This window comes from Pseudochaenichthys georgianus, chromosome 19, assembly GCF_902827115.2.
Source record: "Pseudochaenichthys georgianus chromosome 19, fPseGeo1.2, whole genome shotgun sequence".
NCBI lineage: Eukaryota > Metazoa > Chordata > Actinopteri > Perciformes > Channichthyidae > Pseudochaenichthys > Pseudochaenichthys georgianus.
The window spans coordinates 27,463,840-27,486,856 of NC_047521.1; the positions used below are offsets into that span (position 1 = coordinate 27,463,840).

The following is a 23,017-nucleotide window of genomic DNA, read 5'->3' on the forward strand; positions in this document are numbered from 1 at the left end:
TCTGATTCGAAGTGTATATTGTACTCTTAGAATCCACGTCCAGTCGATGTGTAGGATCTATAGTTTGATAGATATTACGAAGATGATTTGAGGTCTCGCCAGGAGAACGTGTACTACGTCTTTACGCAGCGTCAATGTAAAGTTGGAGTCAACCCTCATGGGGTGAAAACAGTTTTTCCGGTCTCGAAGTTTTCATAGTAAAACCGGAAGTATTCCCCTCTCAGTCAAATGATTACAGTGATATCTGCATTACTCATCCACTAAAAAACATCAGTGTATCCTTGTTAATCACACAATATTGATTGGTTTAAATTGTGAACAATGCTTTTGTGTTTGTTCGATTCGGCACTACAGTTTCCGAAGACACTACACTACCCAGAATCCTCAGCTATCGTTTGGGACTACAACCTCTGCTTTGCTTTACAAACCACGTGATTAGTCCTCAAGCTCTGTGATTGGATGTTGGAGTGGCAGTGTGACAAGGTTACGCAGAGCGTCAACAGCTCTTTGAAATGGAATGTAACCACGGCAGACTTTCCAAAACTGGACTCCGAGGGAGGATTGCGCACGACCACTAGAGCACCTAGTGGTCGTGTAAGAAACAACATACACTTTAAAACGTGTCTCTGGGTCGTAATAAGGGCATGAACAATATATGGTCGTTTTTTGTAGGAGGACAGGCTGATACAGTAATACTTGGTCTGGTTATATGATCTTGATGTAGGAACAATTATGAACCTTAACATGAATATTATTGTTGTGGTGAAAGGTGAGGGGTGACAGTATGATATGATTCTTACCTGATGTATATTTAAAAAAATATATATTGATTGTTTTTATTAATACATTTTAATTATTGGTTTATATAGTATTTTTTCTCTCTGTTTTTATTAGTTTTTGTTGTTATTTTGAGTTCAATTATTAATTTAATTAACTATAATTGTCATTTCTTTTTAATTATGTATTTTTCTGTATCTTGTTCATTTTCTTGAAATCCAATTCAAAATTGAGAAACAAAGAGAATGCATATGTTTATGCACACATGAAAACACACACACTTGTATGTGTTTTCATTCATTTAAGTTTGAGATCGTATTCAATCGAATTACCTGTGTAAATATATAAAATGTATGGAAATAAAGGTTGGTTAAAATGACTTCTTTACACACATAGAAGTGTACATTCATGTCTTTATTGTGGTCCAAAGCATGTTAACAGAGTAACCGTTTTACAGTGACCTGGTTCAATCAGACATAATGTAACATCTCAGTTGCTAAGGACAAGTTATGCGAGATGCACAAACTGAGGGAGAATAAGCCCAACAATATGTATCGTTCCATTTAGGATTGTGGTTGGTGTGGCCACAGTTTTCTTTTCCATTGTTATTGTTCGGCTCTCCTGATTGCCAAAAGAATACCTTGGCTGCAGACCCATCAGACCACATCCATCTTCCTTCTTGGTGGACGTCACTGAGTCCGATCCAGGTCAATCCCTCACTAGGGTCAAAGTTCTTGATCAGTGATGTGACAAAATCATCTTCGGCCTGACTGTGGATAGACACCAGGTTGGCTCCGTCTGACACACAGTGGAACTCTGCTTCAGCCCAGGTCAAATGTGCGGCGGTGTACTTGTAGCAGCGGTCGTTGAAGGCGAACCAGAACATAGGACAGTTGCCACGCTGAAGCTTCACTTGAGGGTCATCTGAAGGAGACGCAGCACCCAGAGCCAGACCCAACAGGAAGAGGAACAACAGCATGATGATGTCTCTCCGTCACAGGCGCAGGAGGAAGGGTTGGTTGTCGGTTGAGTTTATTTGAAGCGTTCGATGGGATAGAGACTCTGAAGGATACAGATGACCGGGTGCTTTTTATATGCATCGGAGAGGGTGTTTTCACTGTTGGCTTAATGTTATTGGTCAACTGAACTTGGCATACTCTGTCTGTTTCACACAACCACACAGTGTCTGGACATCAGCTAAAAAAAGACTACCGGCTCAGCTGGCGATGTCACACGAAATCAATCATTTATTTTCAATCAAACCAAATACAGGTATTAAATAAAACGTTTGGACTGCCAAAGAGTCCCAGAAAAACATGCTTTTCCGCAAGAAAATGTTAATGGTCAGTGATCACAGTCTGTCGAAGTGTGTTGAAATAAGATTTTCATGCAAAGAAATAGACTAACCAGCACATCACACTAAAGACAAAAAAGTGGGTCCGCACTTTGAAATCATCCTTTCTGAATGTTCTGTTGTTAGAGATTGTATACGTTACTTTGCTGTGCATGTGAGAAATGATGAAGAACACTTTGTTAAAATAATTGATCGTGCATTGTACATTACTCTCCACGGGGCCTGAGTGAGACAATATGTAAAGTGTGTTAATCTGTCTGTCTCTCAATCACAACATTTCATCAGTGAGTGTGTCATAAACCTTGATGTGTGTGTTCGTTAAAAATATTCCAAGAGTAGGTACTGATGGGACTTGAACAGCTGTTACACTCATTAAACCGCTCTTAAAAATAATAATCTAGATGCTTCAGTAATGAACAATTACAGGCCCATATCAAACCTGCCATTTCTAGGTAAAATCATTGAAAAAGTTGTTTTTCAACAGTTGAGTAATTTCTTGCATTTAAATAACTGTTTCGATGTGCTCCAGTCAGGCTTTCGTCCAAACCACAGCACTGAGACTGCTCTTGTAAAGGTCTTTAATGACATCCACTTAAACACAGACAGTGGCAGAACTTCAGTGTTAGTATTATTAGATCTCAGTGCTGCGTTTGACACTGTTGACCACAACATATTACTAGACCGACTGGAAAACTGGGTGGACTTTCGGAAACAGTTCTAAATTGGTTTGAATCCTACTTAAAGGACAGAAACAACTTTGTTTCTAAAGGTAAATACATATGTGAGTTGACAAATATGACATGTGGGGTTCCTCAAGGCTCCATCTTGGGGCCTCTTCTCTTTAACATCTACATGCTACCACTGGCTCAGATAATGAAGATCAACAAAATAAGTTACCATAGCTATGCAGATGACACACAAATGTACGTAACAATTTCACCAGGAGACTATGCTCCAATTCAAACACTGAGTAAGTGCATTGAACAAATCAATGACTGGATGTGTCAGAACTTTCTCCAATTAAACAAAGATAAAACTGAGGTAATGGTTTTTGGAGCCAAGGCAGAACGTTTAAAAGTTAGCGCTGAGCTTCAGTCTGCAATGTTCAAACCAACAGATAAAGTCAGAAATCTAGGTGTAGTCATGGACTCTGACCTGAGTTTCAACAGTCACATTAAAACAGTTACTAAATCAGCCTACTATCACCTAAAGAACATATCTAGGATTAAAGACTAATGTCACAGCAGGATTTGGAAAAACGTGTCCATGCCTTTATCTTCAGTAGACTCGACTACTGTAATGGTGTCTTCACAGGTCTCACTAAAACATCTATTAGGAAGCTGCAGCTGATTCAGAACGCCGCTGCTTGAGTCCTCACTGACACTAAGGAAGTGGATCACCTCACTCCTGCTCTGAAGTCTTTACACTGGCTTCCTGTGTGTCAAAGAATAGATTTCTAAATACTGCTGCTGGTTTATAAAGCACTGAATGGTTTAGGCCCAAAATACATTTCTGACCTCCTGCTAAATTATGAACCATCCAGATATCTCAGGTCTTCAGGGACTGGTCAGCTTTCTGTCCCCAGAGTCAGAACTAAACATGGAGAAGCAGCGTTCAGTTATTATGCTCCAAGTATCTGGAACAGACTCCCAGAAACCTGCAGGTCCGCTGCAACTCTGACTACTTTTAAATCCAGCAAGAAGACTTTTCTTTTTGTCGCTGCTTTTAATTGAACTATTAATATCTTAAACTGCACTGTAACTTTTATCCATGTATTTTTCCTTAATGTTTATTTTATTAGCTTTTCTTTTTTAATGCTTAATGTCTTTCATTTTTTTGTAAAGCACTTTGAATTGCCTTGCGTTGAAAAGTGCTATATAAATAAACTTGCCTTACCTTGCCTTGCTGTTGGCACCTGTGCTGTTCCCACACTTATCTAATACACTGAGACTGACGTGGACAAAAGACACTTTAAAATACCAACAAGCAGGTGATACATGTGTATAATGAAAAATCTCCATGTTGATACTGTTGGGCGGTGGTGGCGAAGTCGATAGGGACTTGGCTTGGCAACTGGAAGGTCACCAGTTCAAGTCCCGGCAAGACTAAGTGCTACGAAGTGCTACCAAGGCACCGTTCCCCACACTGCTCCCCGGGCGCCTAACACTAGGATGGGTCAAATGCAGAGAAACAATTTCCCCACGAGGGATTAATAAAAGTCCATCTTATCTTATCTTATCTTGTTCACTGTTCCTGCTAATTATTTGAATATTACCTGTGTACTTGCACAATGAACACGAAAAGGAACAATTCATTTATAACATCCTTTTAAAACATTTTATTTAGGACACCACATTACCAGAGTGACTTCTCAACGTAGGCTAAATGAATGTTGATAAAATGACCTTCCCACATTTGTACGAAAATTCCGGACCTCCGACATACTTTTCACGAGACCTTTCTCCGACACTTAGTATGAACAGATCACCGCTCTGATTTATAAGATCTAGCTTTCCAACAATTATTTACTTTTTTTTTTACAAAAAGCATCTTTAAAACTACACGATGCATCTTTGATGAGAGTTATAACTTTGAGATTGTCTTTGAGATCCCGTCGACTTTCCTCATTTTTATTAAATTACATTTGCTCAAAAAATGAGTTTCGTCCCTGTTCATATTACATTACATTACATTACATTGCATTTAGCTGACGCTTTTATCCAAAGCGACTTACAATAAGTGCGTTCGACCAGGAATATAACCTTGAAGAAAACAGAATCATAAAGTACATCAGGCTTCATAGAGCAAACATTTCAAGTGCTACTCAACTGGCTTTAGATAAGCCAGTCCTTTATTAGTATATAAGTGCTTTGTTAATAGTTCTATCGCTCGAACTGGAGTCGAAAGAGATGAGTTTTCAGTCTGGAAGGTGTGTGAGCTTTCTGCTGTCCTGATGTCAATGGGGAGCTCATTCCACCATCTTGGAGCCAGGATAGCAAACCCACGTGTTTCTGCTGATGGGAACTTGGGTCCCCCTCGCAGCGAGGGTGCAGCGAGTCGTTTGGCTGATGCAGAGCGGAGTGCACGTGCTGGGGTGTACGGTTTAACCATGTCCTGGATGTAGGAAGGGCCAGATCCATTTGCAGCATGGTACGCAAGTACCATTGTACGCAGTGGTCTGTGCATCCGATCATCAGATCAAGGGGGGTGCTGGGGAACTCCAGTTCGAAACCCGCTCATGCCGCCACTGCGTCAGGCCGTTGTCCGGGCAAGACACTTCACCCGGATTTGCTCCTGTGGGTATTGTCCACAGTACATGTATACTATCAATGTGTACTTGTAAAAGCGCCTCGATGACCCCGAGGCGTGAAGATGGACGGTGTGGCGCAGTGCGCTGTGCATTGATCAAGGGGTGAAACCCCGCCGCTGCTGCGTCTGTAAAGCCGTTGTGTCCTTGGGCAAGACACTTCACTTGAACTTGCTCCTGTGGGTATTGTCCACAGTACATTGCATGTATAACAAATGTGTGTATTTGTAAAGCGCTTTGAGCATCTGGAAAAGCGCTATAATAAATGTAAGGAATTATTATTAGTCTAGGCGTTGAGGTGACGAGAGCCTGGACCAGAACCTGCGTGGCTTTTCTGGGTCAGCTGGGGACGTATCCTCCTGATGTTGTAAAGCGTGTATCTGCAGCAGCGGGTTTGTAGCAGCGATGTTTGCAGTGAAGGACACGTTGTTATCGAGGGTCACACCCAGATTCCTTGCAGTCTGAGTCGGGGAAAACAACAGAGGTGCCGATGTTGATTGTTAATATGTCATTTGAACTTAAAGTTAAAAAGAAGATAAATACTTTTCATTGCAAACCATTTCTGCGTTATTGAACCATATCTTTCACAGAGCTCAGTGAGACGGGATTTTAAGTTGTTTTGTTATGTTCGTCAACAGATTGCATTTTTAATAGTGAGTTATTTGAGAAAAGCTGAGGTGAGTATTCATCACGACCCACATGTTAGATGTGTAGTGTACGGTTGTCTGGAACTGTTGTTACAGCTGTGCTGCTCCCACATGTATCTGATACAGAGACTGAAAAAGACATGGAAACATGTTGCAATAGTTTGAATCAACACAGACAAGCAAGTCAAATACAGCATCTGTGGATACAAAATGTCACTGTTTACTGTTTTACTAATTCTTTGAATATTACATTTGTACTTGCATGATGAAGATTAAATGAATGTTGTATTATTGCATAATGTGAAACATTTTGTTTGAGCCACAACAATAGAGTGACTTCCCAACTTAGGGTAAATGAATGTTGATGAAATTACCTTTGAACATTTGTAATTTCAGAGCTCTAATGTATTCACACGGAACAAGTAAAAACCTAACTTTAACAGTCAGACCTTTTGGATGTCCTGCTCATTACAGCATGTAACACCAAGAGGACACTGACCTGCTCTCTCAGCTGCTCTCAAGTGAAAACAAAACATATAGAACTATAAATAATACAAAAATACATAAATACAAATTACTACATTGAATAGTAATTTAATAATAATAATAATAATAATAATAATGCATTTTATTTTTAGGCACCTTTCATGACACCCAAGGACACCGTACTATTTAAAAAAAAAAATTCAAAAAAAAAAATTCAAATAATAAAGTAAAAGCTAATAGGCAACAGAACATGATAAAAAAATTAAAAAATTAAAAAAATGGATACATTTGATAACACAATCATTCTGTTTGACTAACACAATGACCAGTGGAGTTTGTGTGTATGTAAAGTTTATAGTAAACATTTCTAACAGAAGGCCTTATGAGCTGACCCTCTCTGATTTATTAGATCTAGTGTTTCAACAACCACCGACGTTGCTTAACCGCTGGCGGGGTCTTAACAGGTTTTTTTCACGACACTGCGTCTCAGGGCTTCTTAATATTTAAAAGACTATGAATGTGTCATATCCTCCTAACGGGAAGAAACTCAGCTAACTGATGATACGAACCATGTTTACCGAAACAAAACACAAGTCTCACAAGAAGAGTCTAAATGAGCCCTGAGCGAAAACATGCTAACGCACTTAGCACAAAACTCTAGGTATAAATCGATCGGTAAGGTTATCGGATCTGCACAAACAAGCTTAGCTAGCATGCTGAGAGTCCACAGATTATAGAAATATAAGTCTCATCACTGAGCGATCAGAACTCGCGACAGGGGAAGCAAATACAGACAACACATCACACAACGTAGCAAAACACGGAGATACACCTTTAGCTGTTATTCTGATCAAAAGTCGAGTTCAATGGCATTAAAACGATAAAAACGCGGCTGAACGTTAATCCATAGGTTAATCCAATGTGTCTGTCACTTTTGAAAAAAGTATTGATAATCCATCATTCGATTTGTATGTAAAAATCGGAGAATAAAATGTAGCTGCTAATGGTAGCCACCAGAGTGTATCGCAGCTTCCGGTTGTGGCTACGCGTCACTCTCACTCCTTATTTGGTAACGTGTGTGTGTATGTGGAAACTTTCCCTCGATTCCATTGGCTCTAGCGGCTAGAAAGAGATGGCAATCAGCAAAACCGACCAAGGGGGGCCAAGAGATAGGCAAGATTCCACCCAAATGACCCCAGAAGTGGGTTTTTTGTGCTAAATCTCTCTAAAAAGGTCACATTTCACTTGTTTGCATCAATCTTGAAACAGGGTACTTATTATATGTTATAGTTTGAATTCCTAAAGCTTTTAGTCTACCATCCCATCATTCAAGGGTGGTTTTCACTATAAGTAAGGGTTTATGTGACGGACCATATAATTTACATGTTTTTACTATGTTCAATCTGAATTTACTTTAAAATAAAAAACATCGATATTAATTCTGACTTTTCTACATCCAACTCACAGGTATATCAATACTTTGAGAAAAAATATTATTAATGTAACTCTTTTAGAAGGGAAGATATGGTCATTTGTTCTGGGAATGTCCTTTTCGAGCCTGAGACCTGAAAAACAAGCTTGGGGCTTAACAGGAAATACTAGATAGTTTTGTCATTATCCCATTACTTTCTATAAAGACTGCAGTGTTGCATTGTCCAGAAAAAGTTACTCAGTCTAGCTTTAAAGGGGAGATCCATTCTCCAAATGTATAAACAAGGCTCAATCAGTGTCCTTGTGATTATGTCAGACCATTAATGCATTTCAGTCAGACAACTTACGTTTGTAATGTTTATTAGAAGCAGCCTTTAGTTTGAGTTTGGCATCTAGGCTTGGGCCTCATCACTCCACAAATGTACATAGAACATTGAGTGATGATTAAATAACAATCCCATTGAACCTACAGGGGCGGACTGGGACTACAAATCACCCCGGGACTCTCGACCGCCCCACTTTGGTACCGCCGGCCCACCTCGGTAACGCAAGTAATTATCCGACCGGCAAGTAAATACCGCTAGCGAATTGTCAACGGGGGGGTTCTAGACTTATCCGACCGGCCCACATCGTCCGACCGGCCCACTTCAGTACCGGCCCATCGGAATTCGTCCCGAACGTCCCGATGGCCAGTCGGCCCATGATGCTTGGGCAGAAGCTGGGGTGGTGGGGGCTCAGTAACGGCCCGTCCACACAGCGGCGTGCGTTGAAAGCTTCACCATTCACTTTAAATGGGGTGACGTCACTTTTCGTCGAACTGCATTGTGGGAAGCGACGCGGAGCTTTCCTGGCGTGGCTCGCTGCAAAAGTTGAGCAATGTTCAACTTTTGAAGCCTCGGCAGAAGCGTCAGCCAATCGAATCATATGCCAGTACAAGCTCTAGCCAATAAAACTGCTGCTTGTGAGTCAGGGGGCGGGAGATTCATGTGATTGGTTGTTGGTCGAGTTTCAGACACGCCCGCCGGCAAGCTTCAACGCACGCTGCTGTGTGGACGGGCCGTGACTCTTTGTAACCTCTGGCACAACAATTTCCTTCGGGATATCTTATCTCGTATCTTAATAATCCCTTCACCAGCTCTACCAGTTTAATAAAACGTGCATGTATTCAATCTGAAACTAAACTTAATGGGTAGAAGTGAAACAAGTCTGTGCCAGTGGTTGCAACACCATGGAAGATGTTGAACACATTATTATATACTAGGGATGCACGATATTGGTTTTTTGAAACCGATACCGATAACTTCCTGCTTCTCAAGACCGATAATAAAAAAAATGTTACGCCACTAATTATTTTAACGCGATTAACGCATGTGTATTTTTTTTCCTCGGCCGCCCCGTAGTTTCAGAGCGCATCGAGTTTAAAATACCATCTACAAGCTGATGCTGACAGCCCCGCTCCTGCTGCCTGTGGCAGACCACACTTTAGGAAAATCCTAAATTGTGCAATAGTTTGGCCATTAAAACGCTTTCTGATTCGAAGTGTATATTGTACTCTTAGAATCCACGTCCAGTCGATGTGTAGGATCTATAGTTTGATAGATATTACGAAGATGATTTGAGGTCTCGCCAGGAGAACGTGTACTACGTCTTTACGCAGCGTCAATGTAAAGTTGGAGTCAACCCTCATGGGGTGAAAACAGTTTTTCCGGTCTCGAAGTTTTCATAGTAAAACCGGAAGTATTCCCCTCTCTGTCAAATGATTACACAGTGATATCTGCATTACTCATCCACTAAAAAACATCAGTGTATCCTTGTTAATCACACAATATTGATTGGTTTAAATTGTGAACAATGCTTTTGTGTTTGTTCGATTCGGCACTACAGTTTCCGAAGACACTACACTACCCAGAATCCTCAGCTATCGTTTGGGACTACAACCTCTGCTTTGCTTTACAAACCACGTGATTAGTCCTCAAGCTCTGTGATTGGATGTTGGAGTGGCAGTGTGACAAGGTTACGCAGAGCGTCAACAGCTCTTTGAAATGGAATGTAACCACGGCAGACTTTCCAAAACTGGACTCCGAGGGAGGATTGCGCACGACCACTAGAGCACCTAGTGGTCGTGTAAGAAACAACATACACTTTAAAACGTGTCTCTGGGTCGTAATAAGGGCATGAAACAATATATGGTCGTTTTTGTAGGAGGACAGGCTGATACAGTAATACTTGGTCTGGTTATATGATCTTGATGTAGGAACAATTATGAACCTTAACATGAATATTATTGTTGTGGTGAAAGGTGAGGGGTGACAGTATGATATGATTCTTACCTGATGTATATTTAAAAAAATATATATTGATTGTTTTTTATTAATACATTTTAATTATTGGTTTATATAGTATTTTTTCTCTCTGTTTTTATTAGTTTTTGTTGTTATTTTGAGTTCAATTATTAATTTAATTAACTATAATTGTCATTTCTTTTTAATTATGTATTTTTCTGTATCTTGTTCATTTTCTTGAAATCCAATTCAAAATTGAGAAACAAAGAGAAATGCATATGTTTATGCACACATGAAACACACACACTTGTATGTGTTTTCATTCATTTAAGTTTGAGATCGTATTCAATCGAATTACCTGTGTAAATATATAAAATGTATGGAAATAAAGGTTGGTTAAAATGACTTCTTTACACACATAGAAGTGTACATTCATGTCTTTATTGTGGTCCAAAGCATGTTAACAGAGTAACCGTTTTACAGTGACCTGGTTCAATCAGACATAATGTAACATCTCAGTTGCTAAGGACAAGTTATGCGAGATGCACAAACTGAGGGAGAATAAGCCCAACAATATGTATCGTTCCATTTAGGATTGTGGTTGGTGTGGCCACAGTTTTCTTTTTCCATTGTTATTGTTCGGCTCTCCTGATTGCCAAAAGAATACCTTGGCTGCAGACCCATCAGACCACATCCATCTTCCTTCTTGGTGGACGTCACTGAGTCCGATCCAGGTCAATCCCTCACTAGGGTCAAAGTTCTTGATCAGTGATGTGACAAAATCATCTTCGGCCTGACTGTGGATAGACACCAGGTTGGCTCCGTCTGACACACAGTGGAACTCTGCTTCAGCCCAGGTCAAATGTGCGGCGGTGTACTTGTAGCAGCGGTCGTTGAAGGCGAACCAGAACATAGGACAGTTGCCACGCTGAAGCTTCACTTGAGGGTCATCTGAAGGAGACGCAGCACCCAGAGCCAGACCCAACAGGAAGAGGAACACAGCATGATGATGTCTCTCCGTCACAGGCGCAGGAGGAAGGGTTGGTTGTCGGTTGAGTTATTTGAAGCGTTCGATGGGATAGAGACTCTGAAGGATACAGATGACCGGGTGCTTTTTATATGCATCGGAGAGGGTGTTTTCACTGTTGGCTTAATGTTATTGGTCAACTGAACTTGGCATACTCTGTCTGTTTCACACAACCACACAGTGTCTGGACATCAGCTAAAAAAGACTACCGGCTCAGCTGGCGATGTCACACGAAATCAATCATTTATTTTCAATCAAAACCAAATACAGGTATTAAATAAAACGTTTGGACTGCCAAAGAGTCCCAGAAAAACATGCTTTTCCGCAAGAAAATGTTAATGGTCAGTGATCACAGTCTGTCGAAGTGTGTTGAAATAAGATTTTTCATGCAAAGAAATAGACTAACCAGCACATCACACTAAAGACAAAAAAGTGGGTCCGCACTTTGAAATCATCCTTTCTGAATGTTCTGTTGTTAGAGATTGTATACGTTACTTTGCTGTGCATGTGAGAAATGATGAAGAACACTTTGTTAAAATAATGATCGTGCATTGTACATTACTCTCCACGGGGCCTGAGTGAGACAATATGTAAAGTGTGTTAATCTGTCTGTCTCTCAATCACAACATTTCATCAGTGAGTGTGTCATAAACCTTGATGTGTGTGTTCGTTAAAAATATTCCAAGAGTAGGTACTGATGGGACTTGAACAGCTGTTACACTCATTAAACCGCTCTTAAAAATAATAATCTAGATGCTTCAGTAATGAACAATTACAGGCCCATATCAAACCTGCCATTTCTAGGTAAAATCATTGAAAAAGTTGTTTTTCAACAGTTGAGTAATTTCTTGCATTTAAATAACTGTTTCGATGTGCTCCAGTCAGGCTTTCGTCCAAACCACAGCACTGAGACTGCTCTTGTAAAGGTCTTTAATGACATCCACTTAAACACAGACAGTGGCAGAACTTCAGTGTTAGTATTATTAGATCTCAGTGCTGCGTTTGACACTGTTGACCACAGCATATTACTAGACCGACTGGAAAACTGGGTGGACTTTCGGAAACAGTTCTAAATTGGTTTGAATCCTACTTAAAGGACAGAAACAACTTTGTTTCTAAAGGTAAATACATATGTGAGTTGACAAATATGACATGTGGGGTTCCTCAAGGCTCCATCTTGGGGCCTCTTCTCTTTAACATCTACATGCTACCACTGGCTCAGATAATGAAGAACAACAAAATAAGTTACCATAGCTATGCAGATGACACACAAATGTACCTAACAATTTCACCAGGAGACTATGCTCCAATTCAAACACTGAGTAAGTGCATTGAACAAATCAATGACTGGATGTGTCAGAACTGTCTCCAATTAAACAAAGATAAAACTGAGGTAATGGTTTTTGGAGCCAAGGCAGAACGTATAAAAGTTTAGCGCTGAGCTTCAGTCTGCAATGTTCAAACCAACAGATAAAGCCAGACATCTAGGTGTAGTCATGGACTCTGACCTGAGTTTCAACAGTCACATTAAAAACAGTTACTAAATCAGCCTACTATCACCTAAAGGAACTGGGATTAAAGGATTAAAAGACTAATGTCACAGCAGGATTTGGAAAACGTGTCCATGCCTTATCTTCAGTAGACTCGACTACTGCAATGGTGTCTTCACAGGTCTCACTAAACACTCTATTAGGAAGCTGCAGCTGATTCAGAACGCCGCTGCTCGAGTCACGTCACTGACACTAAGAAAGTGGATCACATCACTCCTGGTTCTGAAGTCTTCACACTGGCTTCCTGTGTGTCAAAGAATAGATTTCTAAAGTACTGCTGCTGGTTTATACAAGGCACTGAAGGGTTTAGGCCCAAATACATTACTGACCTCCTGCTAAATGATGAACCATCCAGATCTCTCAGGTCTTCAGGGACTGGGTCAGCTTTCTGTCCCCAGAGTCAGAATAAACATAGGAAGAAGCAGCGTTCAGTTATTATGCTCCAAGTATCTGGAACAAACTCCAGAACCTGCAGGTCCGCTGCAACTCTGACTACTTTCAAATCCAGGCTGAAGACTTTTCTTTTTGTCGCTGCTTTTTAATTGAACTTTCATATCTTTAACTGCACTGTAACTTTTATCCATGTACTTTTTCTTGTAATGTTAATTGAACTATTCATATTTTAGACTGCACTGTAACATTTATCCATGTATTTTTCCTTAATGTTTATTTTATTAGCTTTTCTTTTTTAATGCTTAATGTCTTAATAAATAAAACTTGCCTTGCCTTGCTGTTGCCACCTGTGGCTGTTCCCACACTTATCTAATACACTGAGACTGACGTGGACAAAAAGACACTTTAAATACCAACAAGCAGGTATACATGTGTATAATGAAAAAATCTCCATGTTGATACTGTTGGGCGAATTAGATAGGGACTTGGCTTGCCAAATGGAAGGTCACCAGTTCAAGTCCCGGCAAGACCAAGTGCTACCGAAGTGTCCTGAGCAAGGCACGTTCCCACCACTGCTCCCCGGGCGCCGTTCAAAATGGCAGCACACTGCTCCTACACTAGATGGGTCAAATGCAGAGAAACAATTTCCCCACGAGGGATTAATAAAAGTCCATCTTATCTTATCTTGTTCACTTCACCGGCTTTGCTCCTGTGGGTATTGTCCACAGTAGATGTATAATACTAATGTGTACTTGTAAAAGCCGCCTCAATGACCTCGAGGCGTGAAGATGGACGGTGTTGGAGCAGTGCGCTGTGTGCAATGATCATCAGATCAAGGGGTGAAACCCGCCGCTGCTGCGTCTGTAAAGCCGTTGTGTCCTTGGGCAAGACACTTCACTGAACTTGCTCCTGTGGGTATTGTCCACAGACATTGCATGTATAAAAATGTGTGTGTATTGTAAAGCGCTTTGAGCACTGGAAAAGCGCTATAATAAATGTAAGGAATTATTATTAGTCTAGGCGTGAGGTGACGAGAGCCTGGACCAGAACCTGCGTGGCTTTCTGGGTCAGCTGGGGACGTATCCTCCTGATGTTGTAAAGCGTGTATCTGCAGCAGCGGGTTGTAGCAGCGATGTTTGCAGTGAAGGACACGTTGTTATCGAGGGTCACACCCAGTCTGAGTCGGGGAAACAGCAGAGGTGCCGATGTTGATTGTTAATATGTCATTTGAACTTAAAGTTAAAAAGAAGATAAATACTTTTCATTGCAAACCATTTCTGCGTTATTGAACCATATCTTTCACAGAGCTCAGTGAGACGGGATTTTAAGTTGTTTTGTTATGTTCGTCAACAGATTGCATTTTTAATAGTGAGTTATTTGAGAAAAGCTGAGGTGAGTATTCATCACGACCCACATGTTAGATGTGTAGTGTACGGTTGTCTGGAACTGTTGTTACAGCTGTGCTGCTCCCACATGTATCTGATACAGAGACTGAAAAAGACATGGAAACATGTTGCAATAGTTTGAATCAACACAGACAAGCAAGTCAAATACAGCATCTGTGGATACAAAATGTCACTGTTGTCACTGTTTTACTAATTATTTGAATATTACATTTATACTTGCATGATGAAGATTAAATGAATGTTGTATTATTGCATAATGTGAAAAGAAAACATTTTGTTTGAGCCACAACAATACCAGAGTGACTTCCCAACTTAGGGTAAATGAATGTTGATGAAATTACCTTTGAACATTTGTAACATTATTTCAGAGCTCTAATGTATTCACACGGAACAAGTAAAAACCTAACTTTAACAGTTTTGGATGTCCTGCTCATTACAGCATTTAACACCAGAGACAGAGACACTGACCTGCTCTCTCAGCTGCTCTCAAGTGAAAACAAAACATATAGAACTATAAATAATACAAAAATACATAAATACAAATTACTACATTGAATAGTAATTTAATAATAATAATAATAATAATAATAATAATAATACATTTTATTGTTAGGCGCCTTTCATGACACCCAAGGACACCGTACGATTTAAAAAAAAAAACTAAATTTAAAAAAAAATAAAGTAAAGCTAATAGGCAACAGAACATGAAAAAAAAAAAAAAAAAAAAAAAAAATGGATACATTTGAAAACACAATCATTCTGTTTGACTAACACAAGGACCAGTGGAGTTTGTGTGTATGTAAAGTTGTATAGTAAACATTTCTAACAGAAGGCCTTATGAGCTGACCCTCTCTGATTTATTAGATCTAGTGTTTCAACAACCACCGACGTTGCTTAACCGCCGGCGGGGTCTTAACAGGTTTTTTTCACGACACTGTGTCTCAGGGCTTCTTAATATTTAAAAAACGATGAATGTGTCATATCCTCCTAACGGGAAGAAACTCAGCTAACTGATGATACGAACCATGTTTACAGAAACAAAACACAAGTCTCACAAGAAGGGTCTAAATGAGCCCTGAGCGAAAACATGCTAACGCACTTAGCACAAAACTCTAGGTATAAATCGATCGGTAAGGTTATCGGATCTGCACAAACAAGCTTAGCTAGCATGCTGAGAGTCCACAGATTATAGAAATATAAGTCTCATCACTGAGCGATCAGAACTCGCGACAGGGGAAGCAAATACAGACAACACATCACACAACGTAGCAAAACACGGAGATACACCTTTAGCTGTTATTCTGATCAAAAGTCGAGTTCAATGGCATTAAAACGATAAAAACGCGGCTGAACGTTAATCCATAGGTTAATCCAATGTGTCTGTCACTTTGAAAAAAGTATTGATAATCCATCATTCGATTTGTATGTAAAAATCGGAGAATAAAATGTAGCTGCTAATGGTAGCCACCAGAGTTGCTCGATCAGCTTCCGGTTGTGGCTACGCGTCACTACTCTCTCAATCCTTATTTGGTACACGTGTGGTGTGTATGTGGAACTTTCCCTGTTCCTCGATTCCATTGGCTCTAGCGGCTGAAAGAGATGGCAATCAGCAAAAAAACCGACCAAGGGGGGCCAGAGATAGGCAGATCCACCCAAATGACCCCAGAAGTGGGTTTTTTGTGCTAAATCTCTCTAAAAAGGTCACATTTCACTTGTTTGCTCAATCTTGAAACAGGGTACTTATTATATGTTATAGTTTGAATTCCTAAAGCTTTTAGTCTACCATCCCATCATTCAAGGGTGGTTTTCACTATAAGTAAGGGTTTATGTGACGGACCATATAATTTACATGTTTTTACTATGTTCAATCTGAATTTACTTTAAAATAAAAACATCGATATTAATTCTGACTTTTCTACATCCAACCTCACAGGTATATCAATACTTTGAGAAAAAATATTATTAATGTAACTCTTTTAGAAGGGAAGATATGGTCATTTGTTCTGGGAATGTCCTTTTCGAGCCTGAGACCTGAAAAACAAGCTTGGGGCTTAACAGGAAATACTAGATAGTTTTGTCATTATCCCATTACTTTCTATAAAGACTGCAGTGTTGCATTGTCCAGAAAAAGTTACTCAGTCTAGCTTTAAAGGGGAGATCCATTCTCCAAATGTATAAACAAGGCTCAATCAGTGTCCTTGTGATTATGTCAGACCATTAATGCATTTCAGTCAGACAACTTACGTTTGTAATGTTTATTAGAAGCAGCCTTTAGTTGAGTTTGGCATCTAGGCTTGGGCCTCATCACTCCACAAATGTACATAGAACATTGAGTGATGATTAAATAACAATCCCATTGAACCTACAGGGGCGGACTGGGACTACAAATCACCCCGGGACTCTCGACCGCCCCACTTTGGTACCGCCGGCCCACCTCGGTAACGCAAGTAATTATCCGACCGGCAAGTAAATACCGCTAGCGAATTGTCAACGGGGGGGTTCTAGACTTATCCGACCGGCCCACATCGTCCGACCGGCCCACTTCAGTACCGGCCCATCGGAATTCGTCCCGAACGTCCCGATGGCCAGTCGGCCCATGATGCTTGGGCAGAAGCTGGGGTGGTGGGGGCTCAGTAACGGCCCGTCCACACAGCGGCGTGCGTTGAAAGCTTCACCATTCACTTTAAATGGGGTGACGTCACTTTTCGTCGAACTGCATTGTGGGAAGCGACGCGGAGCTTTCCTGGCGTGGCTCGCTGCAAAAGTTGAGCAATGTTCAACTTTTGAAGCCTCGGCAGAAGCGTCAGCCAATCGAATCATATGCCAGTACAAGCTCTAGCCAATAAAACTGCTGCTTGTGAGTCAGGGGGCGGGAGATTCATGTGATTGGTTGTTGGTCGAGTTTCAGACACGCCCGCCGGCAAGCTTCAACGCACGCTGCTGTGTGGACGGGCCGTGACTCTTTGTAACTCTGGCACAACAATTTCCTTCGGGATATCTTATCTCGTATCTTAATAATCCCTTCACCAGCTCTACCAGTTTAATAAAACGTGCATGTATTCAATCTGAAACTAAACTTAATGGGTAGAAGTGAAACAAGTCTGTGCCAGTGGTGCAACACCATGGAAGATGTTGAACACATTATTATATACTAGGGATGCACGATATTGGTTTTTTGAAACCGATACCGATAACTTCCTGCTTCTCAAGACCGATAATAAAAAAATTACGCCACTAATTATTTTAACGCGATTAACGCATGTGTATTTTTTTTCCTCGGCCGCCCCGTAGCTTCAGAGCGCATCGAGTTTAAAATACCATCTACAAGCTGATGCTGACAGCCCCGCTCCTGCTGCCTGTGGCAGACCACACTTTAGGAAATCCTAAATTGTGCAATAGTTTGGGCCATTAAAACGCTTTCTGATTCGAAGTGTATATTGTACTCTTAGAATCCACGTCCAGTCGATGTGTAGGATCTATAGTTTGATAGATATTACGAAGATGATTTGAGGTCTCGCCAGGAGAACGTGTACTACGTCTTTACGCAGCGTCAATGTAAAGTTGGAGTCAACCCTCATTGGGTGAAAACAGTTTTTTCCGGTCTCGAAGTTTTCATAGTAAAACCGGAAGTATTCCCCTCTCTGTCAAATGATTACACAGTGATATCTGCATTACTCATCCACTAAAAAACATCAGTCTATCCTTGTTAATCACACAATATTGATTGGTTTAAATTGTGAACAATGCTTTTGTGTTTGTTCGATTCGGCACTACAGTTTCCGAAGACACTACACTACCCAGAATCCTCAGCTATCGTTTGGGACTACAACCTCTGCTTTGCTTTACAAACTACGTGATTAGTCCTCAAGCTCTGTGATTGGATGTTGGAGTGGCAGTGTGACAAGGTTACGCAGAGCGTCAACAGCTCTTTGAAATGGAATGTAACCACGGCAGACTTTCCAAAACTGGACTCCGAGGGAGGATTGCGCACGACCACTAGAGCACCTAGTGGTCGTGTAAGAAACAACATACACTTTAAAACGTGTCTCTGGGTCGTAATAAGGGCATGAACAATATATGGTCGTTTTTTGTAGGAGGACAGGCTGATACAGTAATACTTGGTCTGGTTATATGATCTTGATGTAGGAACAATTATGAACCTTAACATGAATATTATTGTTGTGGTGAAAGGTGAGGGGTGACAGTATGATATGATTCTTACCTGATGTATATTTAAAAAAATATATATTGATTGTTTTTATTAATACATTTTAATTATTGGTTTATATAGTATTTTTTCTCTCTGTTTTTATTAGTTTTTGTTGTTATTTGAGTTCAATTATTAATTTAATTAACTATAATTGTCATTTCTTTTTAATTATGTATTTTTCTGTATCTTGTTCATTTCTTGAAATCCAATTCAAAATTGAGAAACAAAGAGAAATGCATATGTTTATGCACACATGAAAACACACACACTTGTATGTGTTTTCATTCATTTAAGTTTGAGATCGTATTCAATCGAATTACCTGGTAAATATATAAAATGTATGGAAATAAAGGTTGGTAAAATGACTTCTTTACACACATAGAAGTGTACATTCATGTCTTTATTGTGGTCCAAAGCATGTTAACAGAGTAACCGTTTTACAGTGACCTGGTTCAATCAGACATAATGTAACATCTCAGTTGCTAAGGACAAGTTATGCGAGATGCACAAACTGAGGGAGAATAAGCCCAACAATATGTATCGTTCCATTTAGGATTGTGGTTGGTGTGGCCACAGTTTTCTTTTCCATTATTATTGTTCGGCTCTCCTGATTGCCAAAAGAATACCTTGGCTGCAGACCCATCAGACCACATCCATCTTCCTTCTTGGTGGACGTCACTGAGTCCGATCCAGGTCAATCCCTCACTAGGGTCAAAGTTCTTGATCAGTGATGTGACAAAATCATCTTCGGCCTGACTGTGGATAGACACCAGGTTGGCTCCGTCTGACACACAGTGGAACTCTGCTTCAGCCCAGGTCAAATGTTGCGGCGGTGTACTTGTAGCAGCGGTCGTTGAAGGCGAACCAGAACATAGGACAGTTGCCACGCTGAAGCTTCACTTGAGGGTCATCTGAAGGAGACGCAGCACCCAGAGCCAGACCCAACAGGAAGAGGAACAACAGCATGATGATGTCTCTCCGTCACAGGCGCAGGAGGAAGGGTTGGTGTCGGTTGAGTTTATTTGAAGCGTTCGATGGGATAGAGACTCTGAAGGATACAGATGACCGGGTGCTTTTTATATGCATCGGAGAGGGTGTTTTCACTGTTGGCTTAATGTTATTGGTCAACTGAACTTGGCATACTCTGTCTGTTTCACACAACCACACAGTGTCTGGACATCAGCTAAAAAAAAGACTACCGGCTCAGCTGGCGATGTCACACGAAATCAATCATTTATTTTCAATCAAACCAAATACAGGTATTAAATAAAACGTTTTGGACTGCCAAAGAGTCCCAGAAAAACATGCTTTTCCGCAAGAAAATGTTAATGGTCAGTGATCACAGTCTGTCGAATTGTGTTGAAATAAGATTTTCATGCAAAGAAATAGACTAACCAGCACATCACACTAAAGACAAAAAGTGGGTCCGCACTTTGAAATCATCCTTTCTGAATGTTCTGTTGTTAGAGATTGTATACGTTACTTTGCTGTGCATGTGAGAAATGATGAAGAACACTTTGTTAAAATAATTGATCGTGCATTGTACATTACTCTCCACCGGGGCCTGAGTGAGACAATATGTAAAGTGTGTTAATCTGTCTGTCTCTCAATCACAACATTTCATCAGTGAGTGTGTCATAAACCTTGATGTGTGTGTTCGTTAAAAATATTCCAAGAGTAGGGTACTGATGGGACTTGAACAGCTGTTACACTCATTAAACCGCTCTTAAAAATAATAATCTAGATGCTTCAGTAATGAACAATTACAGGCCCATATCAAACCTGCCATTTCTAGGTAAAATCATTGAAAAAGTTGTTTTTCAACAGTTGAGTAATTTCTTGCATTTAAATAACTGTTTCGATGTGCTCCAGTCAGGCTTTCGTCCAAACCACAGCACTGAGACTGCTCTTGTAAGGTCTTTAATTGACATCCACTTAAACACAGACAGTGGCAGAACTTCAGTGTTAGTATTATTAGATCTCAGTGCTGCGTTTGACACTGTTGACCACAACATATTACTAGACCGACTGGAAAACTGGGTGGACTTTCGGAAACAGTTCTAAATTGGTTTGAATCCTACTTAAAGGACAGAAACAACTTTGTTTCTAAAGGTAAATACATATGTGAGTTGACAAATATGACATGTGGGGTTCCTCAAGGCTCCATCTTGGGGCCTCTTCTCTTTAACATCTACATGCTACCACTGGCTCAGATAATGAAGATCAACAAAATAAGTTACCATAGCTATGCAGATGACACACAAATGTACGTAACAATTTCACCAGGAGACTATGCTCCAATTCAAACACTGAGTAAGTGCATTGAACAAATCAATGACTGGATGTGTCAGAACTTTCTCCAATTAAACAAAGATAAAACTGAGGTAATGGTTTTTGGAGCCAAGGCAGAACGTTTAAAAGTTAGCGCTGAGCTTCAGTCTGCAATGTTCAAAACCAACAGATAAAGTCAGAAATCTAGGTGTAGTCATGGACTCTGACCTGAGTTTCAACAGTCACATTAAAACAGTTACTAAATCAGCCTACTATCACCTAAAGAACATATCTAGGATTAAAGACTAATGTCACAGCAGGATTTGGAAAAACGTGTCCATGCCTTTATCTTCAGTAGACCTCGACTACTGTAATGGTGTCTTCACAGGTCTCACTAAACATCTATTAGGAAGCTGCAGCTGATTCAGAACGCCGCTGCTTGAGTCCTCACTGACACTAAGGAAGTGGATCACCTCACTCCTGCTCTGAAGTCTTTACACTGGCTTCCTGTGTGTCAAAGAATAGATTTCTAAATACTGCTGCTGGTTTATAAAGCACTGAATGGTTTAGGCCCAAAATACATTTCTGACCTCCTGCTAAATTATGAACCATCCAGATATCTCAGGTCTTCAGGGACTGGTCAGCTTTCTGTCCCAGAGTCAGAACTAAACATGGAGAAGCAGCGTTCAGTTATTATGCTCCAAGTATCTGGAACAGACTCCCAGAAACCTGCAGGTCCGCTGCAACTCTGACTACTTTTAAATCCAGCAAGAAGACTTTTCTTTTTGTCGCTGCTTTTAATTGAACTATTAATATCTTAAACTGCACTGTAACTTTTATCCATGTATTTTTCCTTAATGTTTATTTTATTAGCTTTTCTTTTTTAATGCTTAATGTCTTTCATTTTTTTGTAAAGCACTTTGAATTGCCTTGCGTTGAAAAGTGCTATATAAATAAACTTGCCTTACCTTGCCTTGCTGTTGGCACCTGTGCTGTTCCCACACTTATCTAATACACTGAGACTGACGTGGACAAAAGACACTTTAAAATACCAACAAGCAGGTGATACATGTGTATAATGAAAAATCTCCATGTTGATACTGTTGGGCGGTGGTGGCGAAGTCGATAGGGACTTGGCTTGGCAACTGGAAGGTCACCAGTTCAAGTCCCGGCAAGACTAAGTGCTACGAAGTGCTACCAAGGCACCGTTCCCCACACTGCTCCCCGGGCGCCTAACACTAGGATGGGTCAAATGCAGAGAAACAATTTCCCCACGAGGGATTAATAAAAGTCCATCTTATCTTATCTTATCTTGTTCACTGTTCCTGCTAATTATTTGAATATTACCTTTGTACTTGCACAATGAACACGAAAAGGAACAATTCATTTATAACATCCTTTTAAAACATTTTATTTAGGACACCACATTACCAGAGTGACTTCTCAACGTAGGCTAAATGAATGTTGATAAAATGACCTTCCCACATTTGTACGAAAATTCCGGACCTCCGACATACTTTTCACGAGACCTTTCTCCGACACTTAGTATGAACAGATCACCGCTCTGATTTATAAGATCTAGCTTTCCAACAATTATTTACTTTTTTTTTTACAAAAAGCATCTTTAAAACTACACGATGCATCTTTGATGAGAGTTATAACTTTGAGATTGTCTTTGAGATCCCGTCGACTTTCCTCATTTTTATTAAATTACATTTGCTCAAAAAATGAGTTTCGTCCCTGTTCATATTACATTACATTACATTACATTGCATTTAGCTGACGCTTTTATCCAAAGCGACTTACAATAAGTGCGTTCGACCAGGAATATAACCTTGAAGAAAACAGAATCATAAAGTACATCAGGCTTCATAGA

The 23,017-nt window shown here is 40.3% G+C and overlaps 1 protein-coding gene and 2 pseudogenes across 1 annotated transcript; all 3 read right to left on the minus strand.

The window, feature by feature from the left end:
• Positions 1-1,205: 1,205 nt before the first annotated feature.
• Positions 1,206-1,820, minus strand: LOC117465032 (lactose-binding lectin l-2-like). The gene has a single exon (XM_034107872.2). It carries the CDS (start codon positions 1,754-1,756, stop codon positions 1,274-1,276), a length of 483 nt encoding a protein of 160 aa, XP_033963763.1. The 5' UTR covers positions 1,757-1,820; the 3' UTR covers positions 1,206-1,273.
• An 8,918-nt stretch (positions 1,821-10,738) lies between these two features.
• LOC117464630 (lactose-binding lectin l-2-like) lies at positions 10,739-17,258 on the minus strand (annotated as a pseudogene).
• Positions 17,259-19,284: 2,026 nt separating this feature from the next.
• LOC117465190 (lactose-binding lectin l-2-like) lies at positions 19,285-19,869 on the minus strand (annotated as a pseudogene).
• Positions 19,870-23,017: the final 3,148 nt, after the last annotated feature.